This window comes from Carassius carassius, chromosome 24 (genome assembly GCF_963082965.1).
Source record: "Carassius carassius chromosome 24, fCarCar2.1, whole genome shotgun sequence".
NCBI classification, from domain to species: Eukaryota; Metazoa; Chordata; class Actinopteri; order Cypriniformes; family Cyprinidae; genus Carassius; species Carassius carassius.
This window is the reverse complement of record NC_081778.1, coordinates 13,316,614-13,343,331: the sequence shown is the minus strand read 5'-3', so window position 1 is coordinate 13,343,331 and position 26,718 is coordinate 13,316,614. Positions and strand designations below refer to the sequence as shown.

The window sequence follows — 26,718 nt, the reverse complement described above, 5'->3', positions numbered from 1 at the left end:
AAACACAACTAAAAGCCCAGGCCTGGTCCTCTCTCGTCCTTCACTGTCGTCGCTCCAGTTTTATATCCTTCCATCTCCTCCATGGGCCTCGAGACCGGTGGGTCGAACAGGTGCAGTTCATCTCCAATCACTCCCCCGGCCTCGCTCCCATGTCCCTCGGCCCCGCCCCACTCGTCACATACCCCCATCGCCCCTCGCAGGCCGGGGGGTACTCCCCGAGAGAGGACCAGGCCTGGGCTTCTCTCGTCCTTCACTGTCGTCGCTCCAGTTTTATATCCTTCCATCTCCTCCATGGGCCTCGAGACCGGTGGGACGAACAGGTGCAGTTCATCTCCAATCACTCCCCCGGCCTCGCTCCCATGTCCCTCGGCCCCGCCCCACTCGTCACACATTTATCCTCTCTTGTAGTCAGCTGTGAATGCAGCTAATGTTTCTCTATTTGCCAGAAAACGGGATGCTATACTTCAAAATTTGGTGGGTATTAACTAAATATTTTCTATCAGTTTTGGATTTTATAAAAAATAAATAAAAATAATAATAAGGAAAAAAATAGGCAAGAATGAACTTGCTGTCCTCTATGTTTCCTATTCTTTCTGACAAAAGCACTTGAACGTGAAAAACTTGTAATTAAGACGTCAGAAGTTTTTGATAGCACATGAAAGCAAGCATGAATCTATAGCCCAAAATAGACAACATGACCAGTATAGTCTGATCACTGAAAGAGTGACTTTTATGAGCTGATTCTTTGTAATTAATCAAAAGCATATAATGAGTGCATTTACATGCACATTTGTAAACCGGTTATGCTTAATAAGACAAATCATATGATCATGTAAATGTGTTTACATGATCAAAACTGTTCCCTTTCGAGGGAACTTCGAACTGCGTCCTCTAGGGGGCGCTTTGGGGAACACCTCGTCCGTGTCTGAAGCATACATTGATAAAAAACCCACTTGTTGGCCGGCGACATCCTCCAACGTCACTACCGGCGCGACTATAAATCAGCACCGGGAGAGCACGTCATTATCTTCTTCATCTTCACTGACTGTTTTGTTTGAAGCGTGCATCTGAAAGAACCGGTAAGGGCGGTCTTTCTCTGTTTATCATGGCGACAACTAGCAAGCGTTTAGACGATATGTGCATCCGTGTCGGCGTTATTTGACACCCGATGACACATGCAATCTTTGCGTCATTTGTTTGGGTTAAGAGCACGCACGCGATGTCTTTGAGGAGGCAATCTGCGTGCATTGTGAGCGTTTTTTTCAATGGAAAAAGCTCCGCTCTCGTTCGTTTCTCTTCTGAAAGAAAGGCAGCCATCTGATTGCCGCGGTTCAGGATCTGTCCACGCTGAGGCGTAGAAGAAAATGAGCTTGTGAGAATACAGATGGATCTATCTGAATGGTTTAAAGAGGGACTTTCCCTTTCGCGCTCGTAAAAAAAAAAGATAGGGCGGCGGACGAGAGAGACCCTCGGGAGGATGATGTTATATCTTTAACACTTTCTGATACTGAGGTTAGTGCTCTGCTGGGTTTTTACCCAGGAAAAGCAGGAGATATTTGACGATGGTGAAGCAGCTGAGGCTGAGCCTTCTCAATTCTCCTGCCCTGCGTATGTAGAGCTGGTAGAGGTTATTGAGCGAAAATTACCTTTTGAACATAGCACTCCAGCTCAGGTGAGCCTTTCATTTGTGCATGATCTCCATACAGAGATTAAAAAGGGATGAAAGATGCCGTTTTCTTCTCGCATCCATCGATTTCGGCATGAAAGTAATCTGCCGACATCGAGGTGATGTGCAAAAGCGGCTATGAGGGAATGCCCCCTGTAGAAAGAGCTAAAAATTTTATAAATAATTTATAAATAATTTTTATCTGTGAAAATTTTTTTCTTTCTGCAGGGGAAACATCCTTTCTTAATCTCCCTCCTTGCCATCTAAGCCCCTTCAGAAAATCATCTCGCTTAAATGGCAAGGCATACGCAGTAGCAGGTCAGGCTATGGCTTTATTACAGCAAAATGCTGGTGCTTCAAGCATATCAGACTGATCTGCTAAGAGACCTGGATAGAGACAGGGGCCTTTTTCTGATCAGGTAGCTGAGCTGCGCCGCACCACGGATCTCTCTCCGTGCTACCAAGCAGGCCGCCTCTGCCATGGGCAGGACTATGGTGGCCATGGTGGCAGCCGAGAGACATCTGTGGATGAACATGGCAGACATCGGGAGGAAAGAAAATACTTTCTGCTCGATGCTCAGGTTTCGCCTTCTGAACTTTTCGGTATTTCCGTTGAGACGGCGATTTGAGAAGTTCAGGGAGAAGAAGGCGCACTCTGCTGCTTTCAGATCCTTCGTTCCATGAAGGTCCAGGTCTGAGCCCGAACAACATAGGGGTCCTGGCCTGTCTCGATCTGAGGATCAAAGACGGGCACAGAAGGCTAGTGTCGCAACTCGCGCTCCTCCCCCACCTGCGGGCAGGGCTTAGAGGAATCGTGGGTCACGAGGAGGTAAGCAGAACCTAAGGGGTATGATCTAGAAGAGGCAGCGTTCTCGTCCGAATCAGAGTGATACCGAGGTATCTACTCATTCCCTTTGGGGATTTTTAACCCTCTAGAGTTTAAGAGGTTATCAGGAGAAAATAGCCGCATCACATGTATATGCGTTAATCGACTTCAGAGGGTTAACTTCTGCTTTTTTCCTCCCCTTCCTAATTCCCCTGTAACCACCAGCTCTCCACCTGATCGAGGTTAGGTGGAAACCTCTCGCGTAACAGTCTCCTATGCTGGACCTATAATGTTTTTATGGTTCTATGTTCATAGCAACCACCTGACTGATGGTCCAGACTAAAAGGAGGCGCCCCTTGAGCGGGGCTCCGGCGCAGGAGGGTGGGTGAGTAAATGTAACCCTCTCTGTATATACTTATGTGTATTTAATTGCTGGTGGTTACGTGTCTACTAATAAACTCTGTGAGTTTCCTTTGCAGTGCTCAGTTACAGTGTTTACTAAACATTTGCCAGCAGCAGCCATCCGGCTTCATGTTCCGGTATTAGGCGGCTGAGATCACAGGTTTCTGAGGGAGCCTCCTTGATCATCAGGCCTGGCACAGCACTGCAGGGAATTTCATGGATGTCCAGCCAGGTCAACCCGAGGGGTCTCCTGGCCGCTTAGGGGTGCTGTCGCATCTACCGGGAAGTGGAGGTGGCAGTTACAGAAGTCGTTTTGTATATACTGCCTCAGGTGATGCTCCCCTTGCCCGAGGTTTGTAAAATTGAGCTTGCCTCTCCTGTGAGATTCAGCACCTCTGCGATGCTTAGGAACCTTTAGGTACACACGCTAAGCTTTGTGTACTTTCTCAAAACCACATGGTGGTCAGTGTGCACGTGAACACTTTGCACACTTTCTAAAAACCCACAAGTGGTAAGTTTGCACGCAAGACTCTGCAAACTTTCTGAAATCTTGTACGATAAGGGTTACGCGCTCCGCTTCATTCCCTTTCTTGAGATGATTAGACCTTGGTTCCTTGGGCTCCATTCAGCCAGTGTGTATTTGTTTATACTCCTCTAGCATCGCTTCCCTCAACATGAGGGGCTATTTGGGTGATTCTCGTGGTAATTTAGCAGCGCTCCCCTTTTTCCAAAAAAGGGTCGCCTATGAGCGCGCTACTCTGAGCCCGGAGTTCTCCTCTCATATGAGACTGAGTTCTCTGTTTTTTCCCCAGAGCGCTCCAGTATTGTTTCCATAGATCGAGTTGATGACTCTCAATCATACTGTTTTGAGATACACTATTCCATCTATGAGCTGCTCTATCAGAGTGCCATGAGAGCCCCTCCTTGGAACAGTATTTGAAAATCCATGCTATGGTAAGTGTGCATGTGAAGTCTTTGCACACTTTCTGAAATCCACACTGTGGTAAGTTCGCACACTTAAGTTAGTATTCTGTGTTCTTTCTAATATCCTATATGTTGAGGTCTTCGCGCGGTTGCTTCGTGCCCTTTCTTGAGTTGGTAAAAGCCCCGTTCATCTTGGGCGCCACTCCACCTATGTATCCTCGGATACCCATCTAAACAGGGTGTTGCTACTAGAGAACTGTTGAGACAGCTCTTTCAGCAAGCTTATGCGTAAGCTAGTGGTAGCCCCTGTGTGACAGGCAAGACTTTGATACAAATGCTAGGTTCTTAGCCGTATCCCTTTAAAGGAATCTTTCCTGATTCCAAGCCTTCAGCTCTACCTTGGGCCGAGGACCAAACAATTAAGTTGGGTATGTAGCTTAGGCTTTTTGGCCGTAAGGGGTACTGTCACATACAGCCGTCTAAATGTCCCAGGGGCAACTCCCATGGAAATGGTAGAGTTGGTACTTAGTGCTCGCCATGATTCTGGCCTGCACTCCCCTCAGCATGGCGGCGTGGGTATACTATTCCCCAAAGCGCCCCCTAGAGGACGCAGTTCGAAGTTCCCTCGAAAGGGAACTGTCTCAGGTTACGTATGTAACCATATTTCCCGGAGTAGGGAACGAGACACTGCATCCTCTAGCTCCCTGCCATGCTTCGGACGCAAGCTTCAGACGAAGAAGATAATGACGTGCTCTCCCGGTGCTGATTTTTAGTCGCGCCGGTAGTGACGTCGGAGGCTGTTGCCGGCCAACAGGTTGGTGTTTTTTCAATGTATACTTCAGACACGGGTCACGACGAGGTGTTCCCCAAAGCGCCCCCTAGAGGACGCAGTGTCTCGTTCCCTACTCAGGGAACTGTAGTTAAAGACACAAATCCTTTACTTTTATTTTGTAGTTTTTCATATTTAGGAAATATTGATTAATTAAATGTTACCTACTGTACTGTACATTCTAAGTTACATTTTTTGTTTATTATTGTTGTTTAATATGGAGTTGAGGCCAGTTATTTGAATTGAATTTATGGTGCCAGACTGCCACTAAAAAGACATGAAAGGTTCATGAAAGACATGAAATCCTTCTAATTTCCTGTGATGGGTCCGCTATCAGACGTCAGAATCAGATGTCTGACTGAGATAAATTCAGCTATTTGTCAACCAAACCGTTAAAAGAAGAATAACCCATGAAGCCCATCACAAACAGCAGATCCTGTCATCAATAATCAAAAGCACAAGAAGTCTGTATAACTCAACAAAAGGAGGAAAGTGACATGAGATAGTGACAGGAGTATTCTTGTTCTCTGACCAGTATCTGCCCACAGGAACTGAGCAGCTTTCAGACAGGCACAAGTTCACAGTAAATCATTTTGTTAGTAGTTACAGTTTACAGATCTTGGTTGATAATATATTTAGTACTATGGCCAATAAAACAAACATCATGACAGATATTATAAATCAAAATTATTTTATTTGTTATTTGTATTGCATGTATTGTTAAAGATTGTGGGCTCTTTTAGTAGTCTCTTATGCTTTCTCATGTTATATATATATATATATCTCATGTCATGTCAGAATAAAATATATAAGTGGAAATACACACACACACACACACACACACACACACACACACACACACACACACACACACACACACATATATATATATATAATTAATTTATTTCTGTGATGGCAAATGTCACATGCTTCTTGAGAAACTATTTTAATATGCTGAATTGGTGCTCGGGAAACATTTCTTATTAATATAAATTTTGAAAATGAATGTGGTTAATATTTTTGTAAAAACCATGATATATATATATTCAGCTGGGAGAACATCTAGTGATTAATTAAGTTAATTTAAGTTAACATTTGGCGCATCATTAAACGAAAAATACGTCAAAGACAACCACGAACTCTTCAGCAGCTGGAAATCTATAAAAGGCAAGAATGGGACCAAATTCCAACAGCAAAACTCCAGCAACTCATAGCCTCAATGCCCAGACGTCTTCAAACTGTTTTGAAAAGAAAAGGAGATGCTACACCATGGTGAACATGCCCCGTCCCAACTATTTTGAGACCTGTAGCAGAAATAAAAATTGAAATGAGCTCATTTTGTGCATAAAATTGTAACCTTTCTCAGTTTAAACATTTGCTATGTTATCTATGTTCTATTGTGAATAAAATATTGGCTCATGTGATTTGAAAGTCTTTTAGTTTTCATTTTATTAAAATTTAAAAAACGTCCCAACTTTTCCGGAATTCGGGTTGTATATATATATATATATATATATATATATGTGTGTGTGTGTGTGTGTGTGTGTATTTCCACTTATATATTTTATTCTCACAAAGATTTTATGATGCTAAAAGAAAGACTGGAGAACTTAATTAGATCTCCACGCTCAATTACAGGACACACAGTGAGTTCTATTACTCAAATGCAATGATCAATTTCACACACTGGCAAATAAATTTTTGAGGGCACCGTAATTCAATATCATCTATAGTAAGATCTGCTTTGAGACACAGAATACATCCAACACAATACAGATCTACTGAGCTGGTTTGTTCTCTCTCTCTCCACTGCCTGACTTGACCTTAACATGTCCCTTCTTACAAATGACTCGCTGGATGAGAGAAAAACCATATAAAGCTTTTTTGATGTCTGATATACTACTGTGATTCCCAGTTTGAATATCTATGCCTTCACTTTTGTCCTTTGAAACATTCAAAGGATACAGATTCGGTGTATGATTATAGTTTACAACAAAATATGCAAGGACAAGAGTACTTCATGTAGTGCTAACGCCCCTGAGAATTTTGCATGACTCGAAACTCCATATTTCAGTAACGTCCTATTTCCTCTCAGCCTCAGTTCCCACTACCTCCCTCGTGTGCATATGATTAATTTGAATGTCTATAGACTAGCAAGTGGTCCTTGTCTCTCCCTCGGAGCATTATAAAATTCTCCATCTTCTTCTGGGACTTAAAACTCTCATTTCAAAAGTAACACAATAGAACACCCGATATAAAACTGCTTCCTGTTCTTTAAAAATCACTACATGCTGAACTACACATAGTTTTTTGTTGCTAAAAATTAATATATGTGGTCAGAGAGGGCAAAAAAAAAAAAAATTTAAGGAGGATTTTCACATTCACTTTTTCATAGATTTCACAAGACAACAATTGAATGTGTCATATTATTGTTTTCACATTTTCATAATCTGTATATTGTTTAGTTGTCCAGTAAAAACTATTTAAGTAAAATAAAATATTTATGTCAATTGTTTAAAATTGTTAAAATTTAAAATTTAAAATTTTAAAATTGTTTAAAATTTAAAATAGTAAAAAACTATTTATAAAAAAATAAATAAAAAAATAAATATAATTTATTCAAGTCAACTTCTGTCTTTTTCTCTTTTCTCACCTTTCACTGATATCGTCAACCCTCTGGCCATTGAGGGGCAGGATGTTGGGTGTGTGGCTGTGGCACGGGGAAGAAGGAGCAGAAGTGTGGCCTTTCCCATTTTGGAGCGAGTGTCTTCGGCTGCGGCGACGTTCTACACCCCGTCTCTCAGGAGTGTCCCCTAGGCTGGCCCGACGCCGACTTTTGTGTCCGGATGGAGGAGGCTGTGTCTCATCATCACCATCTTCATGACGAAGTGTTGACTATGGATAAACATGATTATTAGACTAACAGCAAATAACAAATATCACATTAATGTTAAAGTAAAAAAAAATTAATAAATAAATTTCATATTGTTCACTTGCATTGGACCTGGTGTGAATTAAAACCTCAGTATCATCAGTTTTGGACAAGATCATTCAGACAGTTTGTAACTGAAGAGCAAACTTAGCACAAGCTAACCTCATAGATATTGAACTGTTCCACTAGGTCCAAATCTGTGCCCTTCCTGTTTACATGTCTCTTGGCCACGGCCTCCATGCCCTGCTCCTCCAGACTGTCAACCACATCATAGAACGTGTCCTGGTCAGGAAGCCCAGCCAATGTCTGCAGAAATACCACAGATATATGACAATATAATAGAAGTATAATATGCATTTTTATTTTATTTTTTAGAGTAAATTCATATATAACTCCATGTAACTGAGAGTGTACAAAAAAGTGTTTGACATTTCTGAACCATAATAATGTCCTGGTACCTTGTTAATAAGGGTCATGGCATAAACCAACAGCTCAGTGTCCATTCCATCTTTCTCATCTAGGATCTCCATGGCATTGGACCAGGGCTTACAGCCTGGAAATACACAACCAAAAGTGTCAATGAGGGTCAATCATAAATAAGAGTGTCAATTTTTCAAGGTAAAAAGTGTATGAAAATATGTATAAATATCATTAATTATTAGTTTATGAATTGGACCATAATGTTTTGTAATGTTCAAACCGTTTTGATAAAATATATTAGAAGAAATAATAGACTGTCAAAATTTGTAAAAATCTTTCAGAAATAAATATATTTTAAATGTATTTCTAAATAAATTAATAGTACCCGAAAAAAAAATGAGCATCAAGAAAAAAAAATCTTTACATGATGGTTGTCATGTTGAATTGAATTCACTAAATTAAAATGAACTGCGGTTTAATCCACTTCTAATGGTATTTGAAGTAAATCGGTTAAGCATGGCTGGTTCAACGTCAGAGGAGAAAATGTCTGTTATATAGATTAATAGCAGGAGACGTTCTGCTTCATCTGCCAGCCTGTCTGTCTCTCACTGGGAGACCAGAGACAGCAGTCTCTCTTCTTATGTAACAGTATTAAAACAGTATTAAACCTTTTAATTCTGGTCCTATCAACACTTTTTTCCATGAGCTCAGACCATTCATCTTGATTTAATCTGCTGGTGATCATATTTAGTTCACTGCCAATACAGGCGCTGATAATATGAGCAATTACCTTAAAATATCTTAGAAAAAGTCAAGAACAGTTTGTTAACTATCATCTTCACTATAGTTGCTTTCTCTCTTCTAGGTAACCAAGCCTCACCAGAGGAGAGAGTTTGTCTCAGCCCCCACCCACCCCCCCCCCACACACACACACTGTAACATCCAGAGCTCAGCTTGGACTCAAATACAGAGACTTAGAATCAAAATTTGATTTCCAGAGACACTGCGACAACTTTCCAAGAGTATTTCACCTATTTGTATTTTATCTTTCATAAGTGTGTGTGTGTTTGGTTTTGTAATGTGTATACATTACCTTGCTTGGTGTCCACGGTGTTGACAGCCTGGATGAGTAGAGGTGCATTGGACTCAGTGTATTCCACAAAAACCAGCAGCAGCTTCAGAGCAGTTTTAACAACCAACCGGAACTGCACACATGTACACACATAAAGAAACACTATTTATCTTTATACAACAATTTAAAAAAACACTAATCTTAACATTTGTCTTTACATCCAATGATATGACATTTTGCAGCTCACATAATATCTTACATTGTCTAGACTAAATTAACTGTATATTTAAAGGGTGTAAAAGCCCAGAGAATATCTTGATACAGTTTCCTGAATGGGGTACTATGGGGGATATTGATAACAGCCTCTGACACATGACTGCACACTGGCAAGAGGAGAAGATATTTTAAATGTACGGCAAGTAGCATGTGTTGCAACCCTTTTTTCTGTTCTCTTTTCTTCTGTTTTTTTTTGCCCTCTATACATCTTAATTTTTCCTTACTTACAATATTTTTATTTTGTACTGTATTTTGTGCCGCTTTATGCCCATTATGTGAACCCATTTCCTCTAAACATCAATTAAACAGTAGTGTCATTGAAACTCACTGCAAACAAAACAAAACACATTTAGTCATTTCACGATTAACACAGGGAGCACTGGAACGAAGGAGCAAGCAGACGAGGAATAAAATAAATACCAAAGTATTTAATGAACTCAAAGCGGGGAAAACAGGAACACAGGAAATCACAGAGAACACAAAATGAAAAACAACAGCGGATGGTAAACAAGGGGCAAAACACACTTAAAATATACAGTAACTAATTAAACCCAGCTTGGACCAATATAATTAAATACATACAAATATGGGCATAATAATAATACCGGGTCACGTGGGAGAGGAGAACACAACACGAGACATGGGACAGAGTCTGACATTACTCCCCCTACCCAGAAGACGCGTCCTCACGCCACACAATATCCAACGGGGAGGGGGTGATACCCGTTCGGGGTGCCATGGCAGAGCAGACAGTCCAGTCCTTGGACTGTGCTTGTCAAAATGAGGGTCTTTGTAGAAAACGACGCGTTTGAACTCGGGAACAGGAGCCCTCACTGGACTAGACACATGAACAGCAGCCCTCACTAGAGCGAGCTCTGGGGCTGGAGCCGGCACTGGAGCGAGCTCTGGGGCTGGAGCCGACACTGGAGCGAGCTCTGGGGCTGGAGCTGACACTGGAGCGAGCTCTGGGGCTGGAGCCGACACTGGAGCGAGCTCTGGGGCTGGAGTCGACACTGGAGCGAGCTCTGGGGCTGGAGCCGACACAAAAGTGAGCTCTGGGGCTGGAGCCGACACTGGAGCGAGCTCTGGGGCTGGAGCTGCCACAAAAGTGAGCTCTGGGGCTGGAGTCGACACCGGAGTGAGCTCTGGGGCTGGAGCCGACACTGGAGCGAGCTCTGGGGCTGGAGCCAACACTGGAGCGAGCTCTGGGGCTGGAGCCAACACAAAAGTGAGCTCTGGGGCTGGAGTCGACACTGGAGTGAGCTCTTTGCTCCGGTGGGCTTGACTTTGGAGCGGCCGGCAGAGCTTGACAGCAGGGCAGACCTCATACCATGGGGAGAACAACGGAAAAACAAAAGTCTATTCAAAACTAAAACAAAAACACGGGAGAAGGGGCGCCGCTTACTGTTTTAATCTGCTGTTCTGTCACAATTCACACAGGGAGCACGGGAACGAAAGAGCGAGGAGAAGAGAATAGTGTAGTAAAGTAGTGTAGTAAAGTAAATTCCAAAGTATTAAAAGGGGTCATATGATGCAATAAAAAATGTTCCTTTCTCTTTGGAGTGTTACAAGCTCTTGGTTCATTAAGAAGATCTGTAAAGTTGCAAAGACTAAAGTCTCAAATCCAAAGAGATATTCTTTATCAAAGTTAAGACTTTGCCACACCCCCCTAAAACAGCTCATTCAAACACGCCAACACAAGTCTACGTCACTATGTGGAAATATTTGCGTAATGCCGCACAAATGTTAAGGCAAAGAAAGAAGGCGTGGCTTCACTACAGGGAGTATGTTTTGTTATTAGTTTAAGTTCTTGCAATCCAATGTTTCAATGCAGAGTTTTGTGCATCACGTGTGTGTGTGCATGCGTGTGCACTTGTGTGTGTGAGAGAGAAAGAGAGAGAGAGAGAGAGAGAGAGAGAGAGAGAGAGAGAGAGAGAGAGAGAGAGAAGACAGGGTCACACAGTGGAGCCAGCTATCTTAACCATCCGTGGCTTGTGTACTGCAAACATATACAAGCTTCAACATTGTGTCTTTCACGCCACTCTGTTGCCCTTCCGGGCTTGAACTGATGGTAGGGGACATTATTAACTATCATTAAATTTATTTTGAAAGAAGAAGATTACATTACATTTACACTACACAGAGCAGAATGCACTCGTCAAGAAGGAGGGACTTTGTATAAAATTATGCGTTTGAGAGAGGCGGGGCATAGAGGACCTACAATAATGTACAATATTTTAAAAATAATGAGTGTTTTGAACATGAAAGCATGTCAACATAATGATCTTTAAAAAAGCATCATATGACCCCTTTAATGAACTCAAAGCAGGAACACAGGAAATCACAGAGAACACAAAATTACATTTAATAGCGAACAAGGGGCAGAACACTCGTTAAATACACAGTAACTAATTAAACCTAGCTGGAATCAATATAACTAAATATGGACATGAACAGGAAAAAAACAAATATGGACATAATAATAATACTGTTATAAATCATACAGAATGAGTTTTTTTTTGAGAAAGTAAAAATGCACAAAGTTTCCTGTGAGGGTTAGGGTTATGTGTAGGGTTGGTGAAGGGCGATAGAATATACAGTTTGTACAATATAAAAACAATTACGCCTATGGGATGTCCCCACTTTTCACAAAAACAAACGTGTGTGTGTGTGTGTGTGTTTTTTAAGCACAAATCTAACACAAATTTGAGGTTCATTATAAAAAATAAATAAAAAATTGTTAATGACATATATAATGACATAATTGATAAAATTAAACTCAATTTAAAACAAATTTTCTAAAAACAGGTGTTATTACCGTATAGTTTTTCTTCTTAAAGCATATACAGTTTGAAAGGAAAGGAAATAAAAGGAAAAGAGGAGCAAAAAATACAGGATCAGGAATATAAAGGTGTGTATTGAGTGGAGAAACTGGAGTAGAACCAGATTTGTGTTTAATATAGTAAGAGCTGTCAAACCATCCTGTGTGTTTCATAGGTACCATATAACAAAGAGAGAAGAGGAAATGCATTTAAACACTGCCTCGTCCAGCACAGAACTCCATAAAGATATCTGTTGATGTGGTGTTCACAAACATCCATTCTCATCCAAACTCTAGCACACACATCCATGTGTTGTCATCATACTTGCTCATATTGCCACTAGATGGCTGGACAGGATTGAGAAAGGAAATCAGTCCAGAACACTGGATTGTGTTGTGTGAAACCGTGCCACACTCTGTGTGCTGGCACACCTGGAAGCTGCCCTACTGAGTTAAAGCATGCTTTACAAACATTGGCTTAAAAAAACATAAATACAGGGAAAAAACAGGAAACTCAGTCATGAACACTGCGTGCAAAACTACATCACCCTATGAGTATTGTACAAGTTGGCACACCTGGAAACTGCCCTAACTTAAAACATTTGCAAACATTGGCTAAAAAGAACATAAATACAAGAAAAAGCACCATTCAGGCCTTACTGAATTCATTACCCCTGAACAAAATAATAGGCCTAGATTTTCAAAGCAACAGTTTCTCATCTACATTTGCTTCAAGACTATTTTGTCTAAATTAACACTAAAAACTAAAATCAACTGTATTAAATAAATCACAACATGATAATCTACATGAAAAATGGATATTCCTTTTGAGATTTGCTTAAAAATTACACTTAACAGTGTTATTAAATTCTTAGTTAATTTAAATATTAACTTAAAAGGGCTACTTAATCACCTACCCCCATGTCGTTCCAAACCCGTAAAAGTTTCTTTCTTCTTCAGAACACAATTGAAGATATTTTGGATGAAAATAGGGAGGCTTTTTACTGTCCCATAGACTGCCAAGTAAGTTACAGTGACAAAGTCCAGAAAAGTATGAAAGATGTCATCAGAATAGTCCATCTGCCATCAGTGGGACAGTCACAATCCTCCCAGTTTTCATCCAAAATATCTTAAATTGTGTTCTGCAGATGTACAAAGCTTTTATGGGTTTGGATCGACATAGGGGTAAGTGATTAATGACAAAATATTCATTCTGGGGTGGAGTATCCCTTTAAGTGAGCACAATTAAATATTTAATATCAGCTGATATAATATAAATAACCGATAACCAATATGGTACTGACATATCATGTAGGACTTGATACCTTAGGAAGCAAAAAGAACCACAAAATGGTACACATACACATACATTCACCTAGTGAAATGTCCTTTACCTTTGATCCAACCAGTGTATAAAGCCACTGTACAGCTTCATTGTGTCCGATAAGCCCATTCATTCCATCCACATACAGCATGATCTGCCCAAGAGCTGAAGAGAGAGAGAGAGAGAGAGAGAGAGAGAGAGAGAGAGAGAGAGAGAGAGAGAGAGACATATAAATATGTTTATGTCGCTGCAGTTTCTAGGGTGTTTGGATTACTTGGATGTTCTGGATGATGCTAATTAGTCAAAGTCTGACAAGTCTACTACAAACACTCTTTACTATTCTAGTCATTTGTTATAGCTTGGTATCTAGTGTTCAATACCCCATATAATTTCAAATTATTGTTTAATAAAATAAATTAATATTATTTTAATAAAAAAATAAAATATTTTTTTTCATTCATTTGTTGCAGGTGTTTTTATAAAGTTAAATATATGAACATGTTTGAATTTGGCAGATGCCTTTATCCACATTGCATTCAAGACATACATCTTATCAGCTCATGCATTCCTTGGGAATTGAACTTGAACCCATGAACTTGGCGTTGCTAGTGTCATGTTATGTTTGAGCCACAGGAACACAATAAATAGTTCACTGCTTTGAATCCAAGTAAATCCAGTCCATCTTCTGGAGCTGAATTAAAACTTCATTTCATTTCGTATTTGAACCTGAATAGATATGAACAGGATTATGAATTCAACCTCCGGCCCACCTCACCTTTTAGACCATTCAGAAAGTGTAAGTTCTTCAAGATTGTAGTATTTAATACTCAATGAGCAAAATTGTGTGCTTTGAAAATGATCGATTTTTATTGACACACAACAAAGAAGCAACATTGTCTTGTTCGACTGATGTGCATGAAGCATGTGTGTGTCTTTGCATGTGATACAGCAGTGTGGTCAGTGTTTCCATTGTCTTCATAAATATCATTGGCTCTCCTTAGCAACTCAGGGGACGTCTTCTGGTGAGGGAAGTGTCGTGACAGAGCCTGAGTTGTAAAGGAAATGCTTCACACACCAATGAACCCTCACATATGTGTCCAAAGTTTAAAGTAATCAGAGTACAAACAGACACAGTCCTCTATATGAGAAGAGCAGGATTTCACTCTGATCAAAGTGAATAGTGTCAATGAGATCCATCTGGCTGTGTGAATCACATCTCTGCTGCAAAGAATTATTGTACCCCCCCCCCCCCCACACACAAACACACACATTAACTCACAGGCTCCCTGGAAGATATAAGCTGTAACAGGTGAACCATTCTCAAATAAACAACGGAAGTATTACACTTTGCGACTCGACACAAACACAGAAATATACAAGCACACCAACACAAAACCACATTTATTGGTTAATGCAATCAAGTTGCATTAAATTACAACATAAGTGTTCTAGAACTAAATAATGATGGTGGAAACAAACATCGCCGACCAATTATTATATATATATATATATATATATATATATATATATATATATATATATATATATACAGTACAGACCAAAAGTTTGGACACACCTTCTCATTCAAAGAGTTTTCTTTATTGTCATGACTATGAAAATTGTAGATTCACACTGAAGGAATCTAGGGCTATTTGACCAAGAAGGAGAGTGATGGGGTGCTGCACCAGATGACCTGGCCTCCACAGTCACCGGACCTGAACCCAATCGAGATGGTTTAGGGGTGAGCTGGACCGCAGACGGAAGGCAAAAGAGCCAACAAGTGCTAAGCATCTCTCGGGGAACTCCTTCAAGACTGTTGGAAGACCATTTCAGGTGACTACCTCTTGAAGCTCATCAAGAGAATGCCAAGAGTGTGCAAAGCAGTAATCAAAGCAAAAGGTGGCTACTTTGAAGAACCTACAATATGACATATTTTCAGGTGTTTCACACTTTTTGTTATGTATATAATTCCATATATAATTCCACATGTGTTAATTCATAGTTTTGATGCCGATTACACTGTTTGTTAACCCTCATTCCTGAATACAGACATTTTTAATTAATGCTACTAAATTATAGTCATTATAATTTAAGTATTAGCCATCACTAGCACTAGTAATTAAAATGTGGATAGAATCTAAGAGTTCAGACTTTCACAGTGAATGTGCTGTAGAAACATTTGAAACAGTTCTCTTCACATAATGTTATTACTTGAAGTCGCAATTTGCAGTTATTTAACAGATTATTTAAAGAGATATGGCAGATAAGATAAAAAAAACAAACATTCAAATGTCATGAAATCAAATGCACTGAAATCTGTCTGAAATCTCCAGTTTATTCCTCTGAGGTGTTCTTTAAAACCTGACTGAGAGAATGAAAGATTGATATTAATTATAAGTTGAAATGGTATATGTTGACTGTAAAGCTTAGGTTCTATACAATTTATGAGCTGTTGATGAAAAACTGTGATTATTCAATTAACTTTATTAGGTGACAAAATACATACAATTTTTGCTCTTCATTTCATTACACTAGTGCTAAAAATGCTTTCTATCTTGACCAAGTGACATTACCTCTGCATCACCAAATTGACTTGAATGCACATCACGATTAAGATTTCCAAACTTTAAAAGGGAAAGGCAGTTCATAACAAACAGCTTCACATGCACATATATTGCTCTTGAAGCCTGAAATCTCAGCCTGTGTGGCAGTGCAGTGGGGAAAACATTTGAGCAGGCAGATCCACCCAAGTGTAACACGACTTCCATTTGTAGCAGGACACATAAAACAGGTCATAACAAGAGCTCAGGGAACTCCATGGGAGGCCACTAAAATCACAGAGTTTCCATTTGACAGAAAAGACTGAGGAAGAAATAAAACCAAGAGTTCTGACAAAGACTCAAGCAACAAGGGGTGAAGGTCAATGTGACTTTCTGAGCTGCAGTTCAGCTGAAGAAAGATTTCTGGCTCCACTGAAGGGCTTTCTGGCAAATCTGTACTCATACATGCACTCTATGAAAAATGGCTGGCTTGATAGATAGATAGATAGATAGATAGATAGACAGACAGACAGATAGATAGATAGATAGATAGATAGATAGATAGATAGATAGATAGATAGATAGATAGATAGATAGATAGATAGATAGATAGATAGATAGATAGATAGATAGATAGATAGATAGATAGATAGATAGATAGATAGATAGATAGATAGATAGATAGATAGAGGTCAAAAAAAATTTTGTCCTGAGATTGACACACTCTCTTCAAGCCAGATTGTTGAAAGAAAGATTAGCTCTACTGGACTCACACAATGAGGTCGTTTGATAAATAGCATACCTAAAGCCTGACTACATGTGTATACATGGACACAGGCTTTAATATCGAGTTCAAACTGTCTCCACATGTTCATCAATACACACACTCTGCATTTAATTTTGTACAATTTCAAATAAGCAATCAAATCAGCAATTAAAATACTTGCTTAACTTAAAATACTACCCAATTCAATGAGTTAATGACAAGGCAGAGTGTCTAAGACAGACTAGAGGCAAAGAGAAGAAAAAGTTAAAATTTAATTTCCTTACACACTGAATGAAATTAAGTGTGCACATCATAACCATTAAATAAATAAATATTTAGATAACAATATAAATGTATTTATTTAAAGGCTCTGCACTGTTGTGCCACAATCTGCACTAATCCTGTGCCATGTCAGGAAAAAATAATAATATAAATATAAATATTCAATTGATTAATATTTTAAGAAAAGTGCTTAAAATATTATTAATTTACTTAAAATGTTTTCAGAAATTTTCTTTATAATAACAAAAAATATTAGGGAGGAAAAAAAAAAATTATCGCACTTTATTTTAAAGTCCAGTTCTCACTATTAACTAACTACTAACTATGACTTTTGCCTCAATAAACTTCTAATCACGGCATATCAATAGTTAGTAAGGCAGTTTTTAAATTTAGGTATTGGGTAGGATTAAGATTGCAGAATGTGGTCATGCACAATAATGAGCTTTATAAGTACTAATTAACTGCCAATATACTAGTAATATGCATGCTAATTAACAAGTTAATAGTGAGAGTTGTTCTATATACTAAAGTGTTGACATTTATGTAATATATTTCATAGATTTTATTAAATAGTATTTGTATTATATTAAATTTAAATTATGTTAATTTAATACAAATATATATATATATATATATATATATATATATATATATATATATATATATATATATATATATATATATATATATATATTACAGAATCAATAAATATTACAGAATTAAATAAGTATTGCCCCAAAAGATGACAGGCTCAAATGCAAGACTTATATATTTAAAAATTTGTCTACGAGTGGCCCATCTGCTCCTCATCATACTGTCTCTGTCTCAGTTAATACAAAGCTAAAAAAAGGGTTTTGTTTAGGTCTGGCATTAATGACAACTGAAAAAGATCATTTATATCTCCTGACCCAATTGTGACACTAAGACCCATTTAGCAACACTGCTAAACCTTACAGCTCCGGATAGTACCTGAAACGATTCCTCTTAGCTGGAGCAGAGCCTGCAGGATAAATGCTGACAGATTCCCACAGCGAGAGAGAGAGAGAGAGAGAGAGAGAGAGAGAGAGAGAGAGACCGTAGGAGGGCAGAGCGGTGACCAGGCTGAACTCTGTCTACTGGTCTCCACATGGGAGAATGAGGAGTTATAAATGCACCACACGCAGGCCAAGTTTTCCAGGTGCAGCAGTCTGGTGTGTGTGGCTGACTGCTGGGCTGACTCTTCATCTTTTATAAATCAAGGCTAATTACTCAAAACATGTCAGTGACAACATTCCACATGTGTTTTTTTCTACTCACACAGTTGCAAGACTACCTGAATGACATGCAGCATCATTCCTACAGTTTGGTGAATTTTGGACTGAGCAGGTTTGCTGAAAAAAAGCGAATATATATATATATATATATATATATATATATATATATATATATATATATATATATATATATATAATATTTTGTCTTATCAGAGGAAGAAAACGTCTGTCCTTAGGAAACCCACTGGTCAAGCTCAGGCTATCAGAACATAATAATCCTGACCAAGTATTTCACATGTGGTCTATGATATTTGTCCACCCTGTGTTACATGACATTTTTTGCACTGTGTAACAGGGTAGACCTTAACAGAGTGAACATTTTAAGCTAGAAAAGCTCATTAATAGCTCGGAATGAAAATTTAGAAGGAGTTTCAATAGATTGCTTTTTCAAAGTCTTCAGATGAAGTCCTGAGAGGTGCTTTCCCTCCAAAGAAATGATGTCACTTCCACAACTAACTAATTTAATGGTTTTACACATTAAAAAGAAAATATTTACCACAATAAATTGTATCTTATGTCAAAAAGAATAAGTACATGTATAAACTAATAATCAAAACTACCCAAAAAAAAAAAAAAAAAAAAAAAAAAAAAATATATATATATATATATACAGTACAGACCAAAAGTTTGGACACACCTTCTCATTCAAAGAGTTTTCTTCATTTTCATGACTATGAAAATTGTAGATTCACACTGAAGGCATCAAAACTATGAATTAACACATGTGAAATTATATATGGAATTATATACATAACAAAAACGTGTGAAACAACTGAAAATATGTCATATTGTAGGTTCTTCAAAGTAGCCACCTTTTGCTTTGATTACTGCTTTGCACACTCTTGGCATTCTCTTGATGAGCTTCAAGAGGTAGTCACCTGAAATGGTCTTCCAACAGTCTTGAAGGAGTTCCCCGAGAGATGCTTAGCACTTGTTGGCCCTTTTGCCTTCTGTCTGTGGTCCAGCTCACCCCTAAACCATCTCGATTGGGTTCAGGTCCGGTGACTGTGGAGGCCAGGTCATCTGGCGCAGCACCCCATCACTCTCCTTCTTGGTCAAATAGCACTTGATGCCTTCAGTGTGACTCTACAATTTTCATAGTCATGAAAATGAAGAAAACTCTTTGAATGAGAAGGTGTGTCCAAACTTTTGGTCTGTACTGTATATATATGCTACCTTTATTTCAAAAGTTGTTAATTATTCTTTGGTTCTATGACACATCTATTATTATTATTATTTAACGACAGTACAATTACAATAATAATATATTTTACAAACTTATTACAAAATGTTTGAAGCATATTGCATCTTTTAATTGCAAAGAATCATAGTGCTGCACATATTTATATAATAACAATGCAGTCTTTGTAATTTGATAATTGTGCTAAAATATATTGTGTTGCCGAGGATTGTTTCACATACCTGCCAATGTTGATTTTTGGTTGCATTTGGTGCTTGAGCTGTGTATCAAAACCATGTAGCATAGAAGATGATAAAATCAGTGCAGTATTGATTCATGGGGACATAAAATACACGAAAGTGTAGTAAGACCCTGCACAGTCTTTCCTTCAAATGGTGCTGCAACATTCTCCATCCTGTCAGAGAAGCACACATACACATTTGTAACGAAGCACATCACAGATTGTTTGTAAAGGCCTGATCGACCCTGCAGACAGACAGTCAGGGTATTCAGTGAGAGAGCTGCTGAAAGACAAGTGAGAGATATAATGAGCTGCTCTTCATATGCTTCATGGACCAGAACATTCCAGAAATCTCTTGACAGAATCACTCCAGCACACCGGCTCAGAATGAGAGCACGGGAGATTAAAGCTGGGTCTAATGGGAGCTAAACCGAGCTGATTTGCATCTAAAAGATATGTTTGGATGGGACAGTTAAAGGTAAAGCGTATAACTTCTGCACTGCTATTGTCACTAAATGTAACTGTAAAACATGTTGCTTGTTTTCCATTTGTTGGACAGACAGCATTTCACAATTTAAGCTCAATCGACACCATAATGTTGGTTACTGCAAAATGAATTAGGACTTTCCCTCTTCTTGAAAATATATCTTAAAAAAAAAGGGTAACATTGAAGCAACTTACAATGGAAGTTACTCGCTATTTCAGCAGTAGAGCCACAAAACGCAAAATCACGTGTGAACATGATTTTAGATTTTTGAACTTTGAAGACAGGATAACACATTTTTTTGTGTGTGTCAAGTAAAATTACTGCTTATAATAATCAACATTATACCACAAATGCTGTCAATTGGCCTAAAATAACATAAATAAATAAAAATATATCATTATCATAAATTATACTATTGGCTGACGAACTTTCTAAAATGTGCAATTATTTTCCGAGAAACGCACAGCGAACATAGCTCTAGGCCGCTCTATTGACTGCATTACAGTTCCATATCACTTCGCATAGTAACGGAAATTAGCATACAGCACACAAGACTAACAAATCATGACAGAGTTAGCCTTATTCACACAAGCTCTCTCCCTTTTTCTGTGTGTCTGTCTCTCTCTCTCTCTTTCTAATAACTTCATTAATAACTGCATTAGAATGCTATCAAGGGCTCAAGCCTCCATTACCAGCTTTAAAATTACTTTTTGGAACTAGAAAAAGAGGCATTGGATGAGATGCGGAGGAAATAATTTTACTCACAACAGCGACTTAAGTACAAAAAATGGATGATTCACTTTAAATATATAATCTGATCGATTTCTTTAGGTGTGGTTACCATAATATAAGCAGAATAATTGACTCCCGTCGTTGATATATTAAAAAAAATAATTGTTTGAATAATTCAAGGCCTGTCGTCAATTATTCCTTACTGAAAACTGGCTAAAATAGTGGAACCAGAATTGAATAAACATGGCAACATCATCTGCCATCTTGGATTAAAAAAATAAATAAAAAAATGTAGCTAGTACCAATGCATTATGGGACTGCCAGTATTCATGAAGGATATACAACACTACTCAAAAGTTTTTTTTTTTTTTATTTATGTGACACAGATTTTCTATCAAATTAACTTTTTTTTTTTTTACTTCCGAAGGGTAGGCTAGTGCATGAAATGCTTGGACTTTTTTCTTTTATGGAAAATATATCGAAAAGAGAGACGATAATTTTTTATTTAATTTTTTTGTCAATGGCTGAGCTACAAATGCACGTAGAAGACAAATAATAAAAAAGACACTAACAGGTGAGTATGACAGACCTTCAATGGAAGAGGAACAGATTTCTGTAAAAACAGATAGTAGGTGTGACATTCCCTGCCAAAATTGAATTGTCAACTAGTGGGATGCTGCCTCAAGGTGTGGGCGCTGTCAGGTTGCTGTTTCACAGCTCCGAAGGGTGCAGGTATTTAACCACTGGTGTAAAGTGATTATTGTGGATTGGTGAAAGTAGAGGTTAAAATCTGCCTTTCTTAAACCATCTTTAATTCCACAATCATGGTCAGCTCCATTGGAGATCCCCTGTCTGTTTCTCAAGGCTTTTATTCTCTCTGTCCATATTCCTAAGCATTATCTACCAGCACCCCATTCTAGATTTCAAGTGCAGTGGCAAGAACTTGGCAACATTCTGTTTTCTCTTTTTAACTCCTCATGGTATTTTCTTCTGCACCCCTCATTTGTTTCATTTACATTTCGAATTTCCCCTAGGTCTGGGTCAGCCAAAATTTGGGCCCGTCTGTCAATGTGCTTCATTTATTTTCATAGGCCTGCAGACCTTCTATCAAGGTCCTGCTCTCCACAACATGCAAGGGAACTTTTACTGCACTCAACACATTTATTAATCCAGCGAAGGTCTGGCGCAGTTATTGGTGCTGTTAAAGTCAGGTATATTTCTTTTGTTAAACCGCAAAGGAGAAACACTCTTCAAATGTTTCCACAGAGAAACAATGTGGGTGCTTTCTCCCACCGAACATGACAGCCTGGTGATGCTTTTGGGGTAAACTGATGATGAAGACCATTTTCCTTTAAGCTTTGATTTATTCTGACTTCCCTTGTTGTCTTATTGGGTTTTGATTTAACCTTCCTTTTTTCTAATGAGACAGCTTTATTACCGGTGCCCATTACATTTCCATTAAGAGCAGATTCTGGATGTTGTAAATTCAGTAGGAGCTCAATCATTACACAATCAGCCAAACTCTGTGCAAAGCACATATGTCCTGTTACTGTGGAACCACCTCTGCCGGGTCACATTTAGTTGGTAAATCAAGGGGGTATATATAAGTAAACTGTCATATATAAGTAAACTGTCAGTTGATCCAGACTCAAGTTCTCCAATCCTCTGATTTGAATTTACGCACACCTGTGTAGAGTGTATGATGTAAACAACATGTCTTAAAACAAAAAAGGCCACAATTATGAATTATACAGTAAAGTTACAGTCGAGATATAAAGCTGCAATTTGTGAGAAATTGTTGCAGTCGAGACAAAGTTTTTTGAGAATTTAGCAACTGCAAAAAAATAATGTCTCAATTATGAGAAATAAAGTCTTAGCTGAGATGTAAAGTTGAATTTTATGATGAATAAAGTAGCAATTATGAGATAAAGTCACAATTTTGACAGTCGTAGTTGAGATTGAGAGTTGAGAAACAAAGTAGCAGTTATGAGAAATAAAGTAACAGTTACAGGAAATAAAGGCACAGGTGTGAGAAATAAAGTCACAGCTGAGATGTAAATTTGAATTTTATAAGAAATAAAGTCACAATTCTGAGAAAAAAAGTCACAGCTGAGATGTAAAGTTGAATTTTACAAGAAATAAAGCAGTAATCATGAAAAATTAAGTCACAATTGCAAGAAATAAAATTGTGGTGGATATATTAAGCAAATTTCAATAAATAAAGATGCAATTATTGTCATGTCTGCTGTCTGATCACCCCGTTCTTCGGTGTGTGCGTGTGTTTCTGTATATGTCTGCATCTCATGTGCACATGGTGTTTTGTTTTGGTTTTGATCGTTCGTCTTGCACCTATCTGTGGCGTTCCTCCCTCCCCCTCATCACTACGGTTTCCGCTTCTAATTGTTTGACTCCGCTCACCTGAATTCAATGTCTGTTCATCTCTTGCTCTATTTATTCTCGTCTGCCGCGCCTATCGGTGCCAGATCGTTGTTCGTCAATAGTCCCAGTGTAGTCTTCCTGTCTGATCCTGTCAAGCCTTGTTCTGTCGTGCCATTGTTTGCTGCTACTGTTTTGTTTTGTTTTTTCTATTTTTTCCCCTCCCTCATTTCCTAGACTGGGCACCGGCATTCTTCTGAAGAGTTTTGTTTGCTCCATCACTGGCTCTCTCGTGGCTTCCTCCCCTCACCGCTGTCAGTTGATCCAGACTCAAGTTCTCCAATCCTCTGATTTGAATTTACGCACACTTGTGTAGAGTGTATGATGTAAACAACATGTCTTAAAACAAAAAAGGCCACAATTATGAATTATACAGTAAAGTTACAGTCGAGATATAAAGCTGCAATTTGTGAGAAATTGTTGCAGTCGAGACAAAGTTTTTTGAGAATTTAGCAACTGCAAAAAAATAATGTCTCAATTATGAGAAATAAAGTCTTAGCTGAGATGTAAAGTTGAATTTTATGATGAATAAAGTAGCAATTATGAGATAAAGTCACAATTTTTACAGTCGTAGTTGAGATTGAGAGTTGAGAAACAAAGTAGCAGTTATGAGAAATAAAGTAACAGTTACAGGAAATAAAGGCACAGGTGTGAGAAATAAAGTCAGAGCTGATATGTAAATTTGAATTTTATAAGAAATAAAGTCACAATTCTGAGAAAAAAAGTCACAGCTGAGATGTAAAGTTGAATTTTACAAGAAATAAAGCATTAATCATGAAAAATTAAGTCACAATTGCAAGAAATAAAATTGTGGTGGATATATTAAGCAAATTTCAATAAATAAAGATGCAATTATTGTCATGTCCGCTGTCTGATCACCCCGTTCTTCGGTGTGTGCGTGTGTTTCTGTATATGTCTGCATCTCATGTGCACATGGTGTTTTGTTTTGGTTTTGATCGTTCGTCTTGCACCTATCTGTGGCGTTCCTCCCTCCCCCTCATCACTACGGTTTCCGCTTCTAATTGTTTGACTCCGCTCACCTGAATTCAATGTCTGTTCATCTCTTGCTCTATTTATTCTCGTCTGCCGCGCCTATCGGTGCCAGATCGTTGTTCGTCAATAGTCCCAGTGTAGTCTTCCTGTCTGATCCTGTCAAGCCTTGTTCTGTCGTGCCATTGTTTGCTGCTACTGGTTTTGTTTAGTTTTTTCTATTTTTTCCCCTCCCTCATTTCCTAGACTGGGCACCGGCATTCTTCTGAAGAGTTTTGTTTGCTCCGTCACTGGCTCTCTCGTGGCTTCCTCCCCTCACCGCTCTCTACGCGGCCGCGCCGTTGGGCGCCCCCTGCCGGGCATTTTTGCAAGGACACTGAAGTCTCTTATTTTTCTGTTGGACCTTTTTCCTGACAGAACGATCTGGCCAAGATGGACACAGCAGGTGCAGATCCTGTCAGAACCGCAGTCACCCAGCAGGGTGTTCTTTTGGGCCAGCACGAAGCCAGACTGACGAACACCACAAGGGAGGTGGAGTTTCTAGCCAACCAAGTGGCTGAGCTGACCAACCGCATCCAAGAACTGCAACGAGAGGCTGCTCAGGGTGGTGCCATTCACCATCTTCCTCGCCATGAGCCTGAGCCCCGATGCAATAACTCACCACCCTATGATGGGGACCCCAATTCCTGCCGGGCCTTCTTGTCCCAGTGTTCTGTGGTGTTTGCCTTGCAGCCACGCACATACGCACTTGAGATGTCCAAAGTGGCTTTTGTATTGACTCTTCTAACCGGCAAGGCTAGAGACTGGGGAACCTCCGTCTGGAAGACTAAAGCTCCATGTTGTGCTTCTTTTAAAGAGTTCCGCCAGGAGATGGAGAGGCTATTCGACCGCTCTGCCAGAGGTCAGGAAGCGGCTGACCAGCTAGCACGGCTCCGTCAGGCGGGTCGCTCCGTAACAGACTATGCAATTCATTTCAAGACTCTGGCAGCTACCTGCGATTGGAATGAGGAGGCCTGTCGAGCTATGTTTCGTGTTGGGCTAGAGGATGACATCCAGGATGAGCTGGCCACTCAGGACCTGCCACGTGATTTTGACGATCTTGTTAACATGGCGTTGCGGATCGAGGGTCGCCTTCGCCGCCGTCGTCAACGCCTGGCAGTTCGTGCACCCTGGAGGACTGAGGAGTCGTCATCTGTTTCCCCCACAGAAACCACTGAGCCTCAACAGAAGCAGCAACGCCTCGCCCTAGGGCTATGTCTGTATTGCGGCAAATCAGGTCACTTCGCAGCAGGCTGTCCGCTAAAAGTCAAGGCTCACCAGTAAAGAGGGGGATCCTGGTGAGCGCTACCCCTTTATTGCACCCCCCTCCTCTCGCACTCTCCTTCCTGTCTCCATTCAGTTTGGTGATGTCCTTAACTCCTGTACTGCACTGGTTGACTCAGGAGCTGAGGGCAACTTTATGGACCTCTCTCTAGCCACCCGCTGGGGGATTCCTGCAATTCCTCTTTCCGAACCTATTCCTGCCCGTTCATTGAATGGCACTTTGATCACCACTGTCTCCTATGCTACTCCTCCTGTAAATCTTATAGTCTCGGGCAATCACCGTGAGGTGACCACGCTGTACCTTCTTGAATCCCCGAGTGCTCCCATAGTTCTGGGGCACCCGTGGTTGGTGCAACATGGCCCTCACGTGGATTGGTCCAGCAACTCTGTCTTGTCTTGGAGTAAGTTTTGTCTTGCATCTTGTTTGGGTGCTGCCTCTTTCCCTGTGTCTGTGTGTCCTGTCTTGCAGGTGGAGGCTGCTGATTTGAAGGGGGTCCCAGTGGAGTACCACGACCTGTGCCAGGTGTTTAGTAAGTCCCGGGCCACCTCCTTACCTCCACATCGCCCTTATGATTGTGCCATTGAGCTCCTCCCAGGCACTTCTCCGCCCAAGGGTCACTTGTTTTCCCTTTCAGGTCCTGAAAGAGAGGCCATGGACAAATATATTAATGAATCGCTCAAAGCCGGTCTCATCCGACCCTCTTCATCTCCTGCAGGTGCTGGGTTCTTCTTTGTCAAGAAGAAGGACGGCTCCTTGCGTCCTTGTATAGATTATCGAGGCCTGAATGACATCACTATTAAAAACAGGTACCCCTTGCCTCTTATGTCGTCTGCCTTTGAGCAATTGCAGGGAGCCAAGGTCTTCACCAAGCTAGACCTTCGGAATGCCTATCACCTAATTCGTGAGGGGGATGAGTGGAAGACAGCTTTCAACAC

General features: G+C 39.7%; 1 protein-coding gene across 2 annotated transcripts in view; it reads right to left on the bottom strand.

Moving 5' to 3' along the window:
• Positions 1-26,718, bottom strand: part of LOC132102859 (FH1/FH2 domain-containing protein 3-like) — a 233,467-nt gene that overhangs the window by 31,050 nt on the left and 175,699 nt on the right. For both annotated transcript variants that reach the window (XM_059507550.1, XM_059507551.1), the window contains exons 6-10: positions 13,563-13,657; positions 9,093-9,204; positions 8,038-8,132; positions 7,742-7,885; positions 7,301-7,542 (exon numbers count right to left, since the gene is read on the bottom strand). In XM_059507550.1, the coding sequence (XP_059363533.1) occupies positions 7,301-7,542; positions 7,742-7,885; positions 8,038-8,132; positions 9,093-9,204; positions 13,563-13,657 (688 nt within the window). The remainder of the gene's footprint in view (positions 1-7,300; positions 7,543-7,741; positions 7,886-8,037; positions 8,133-9,092; positions 9,205-13,562; positions 13,658-26,718) is intronic.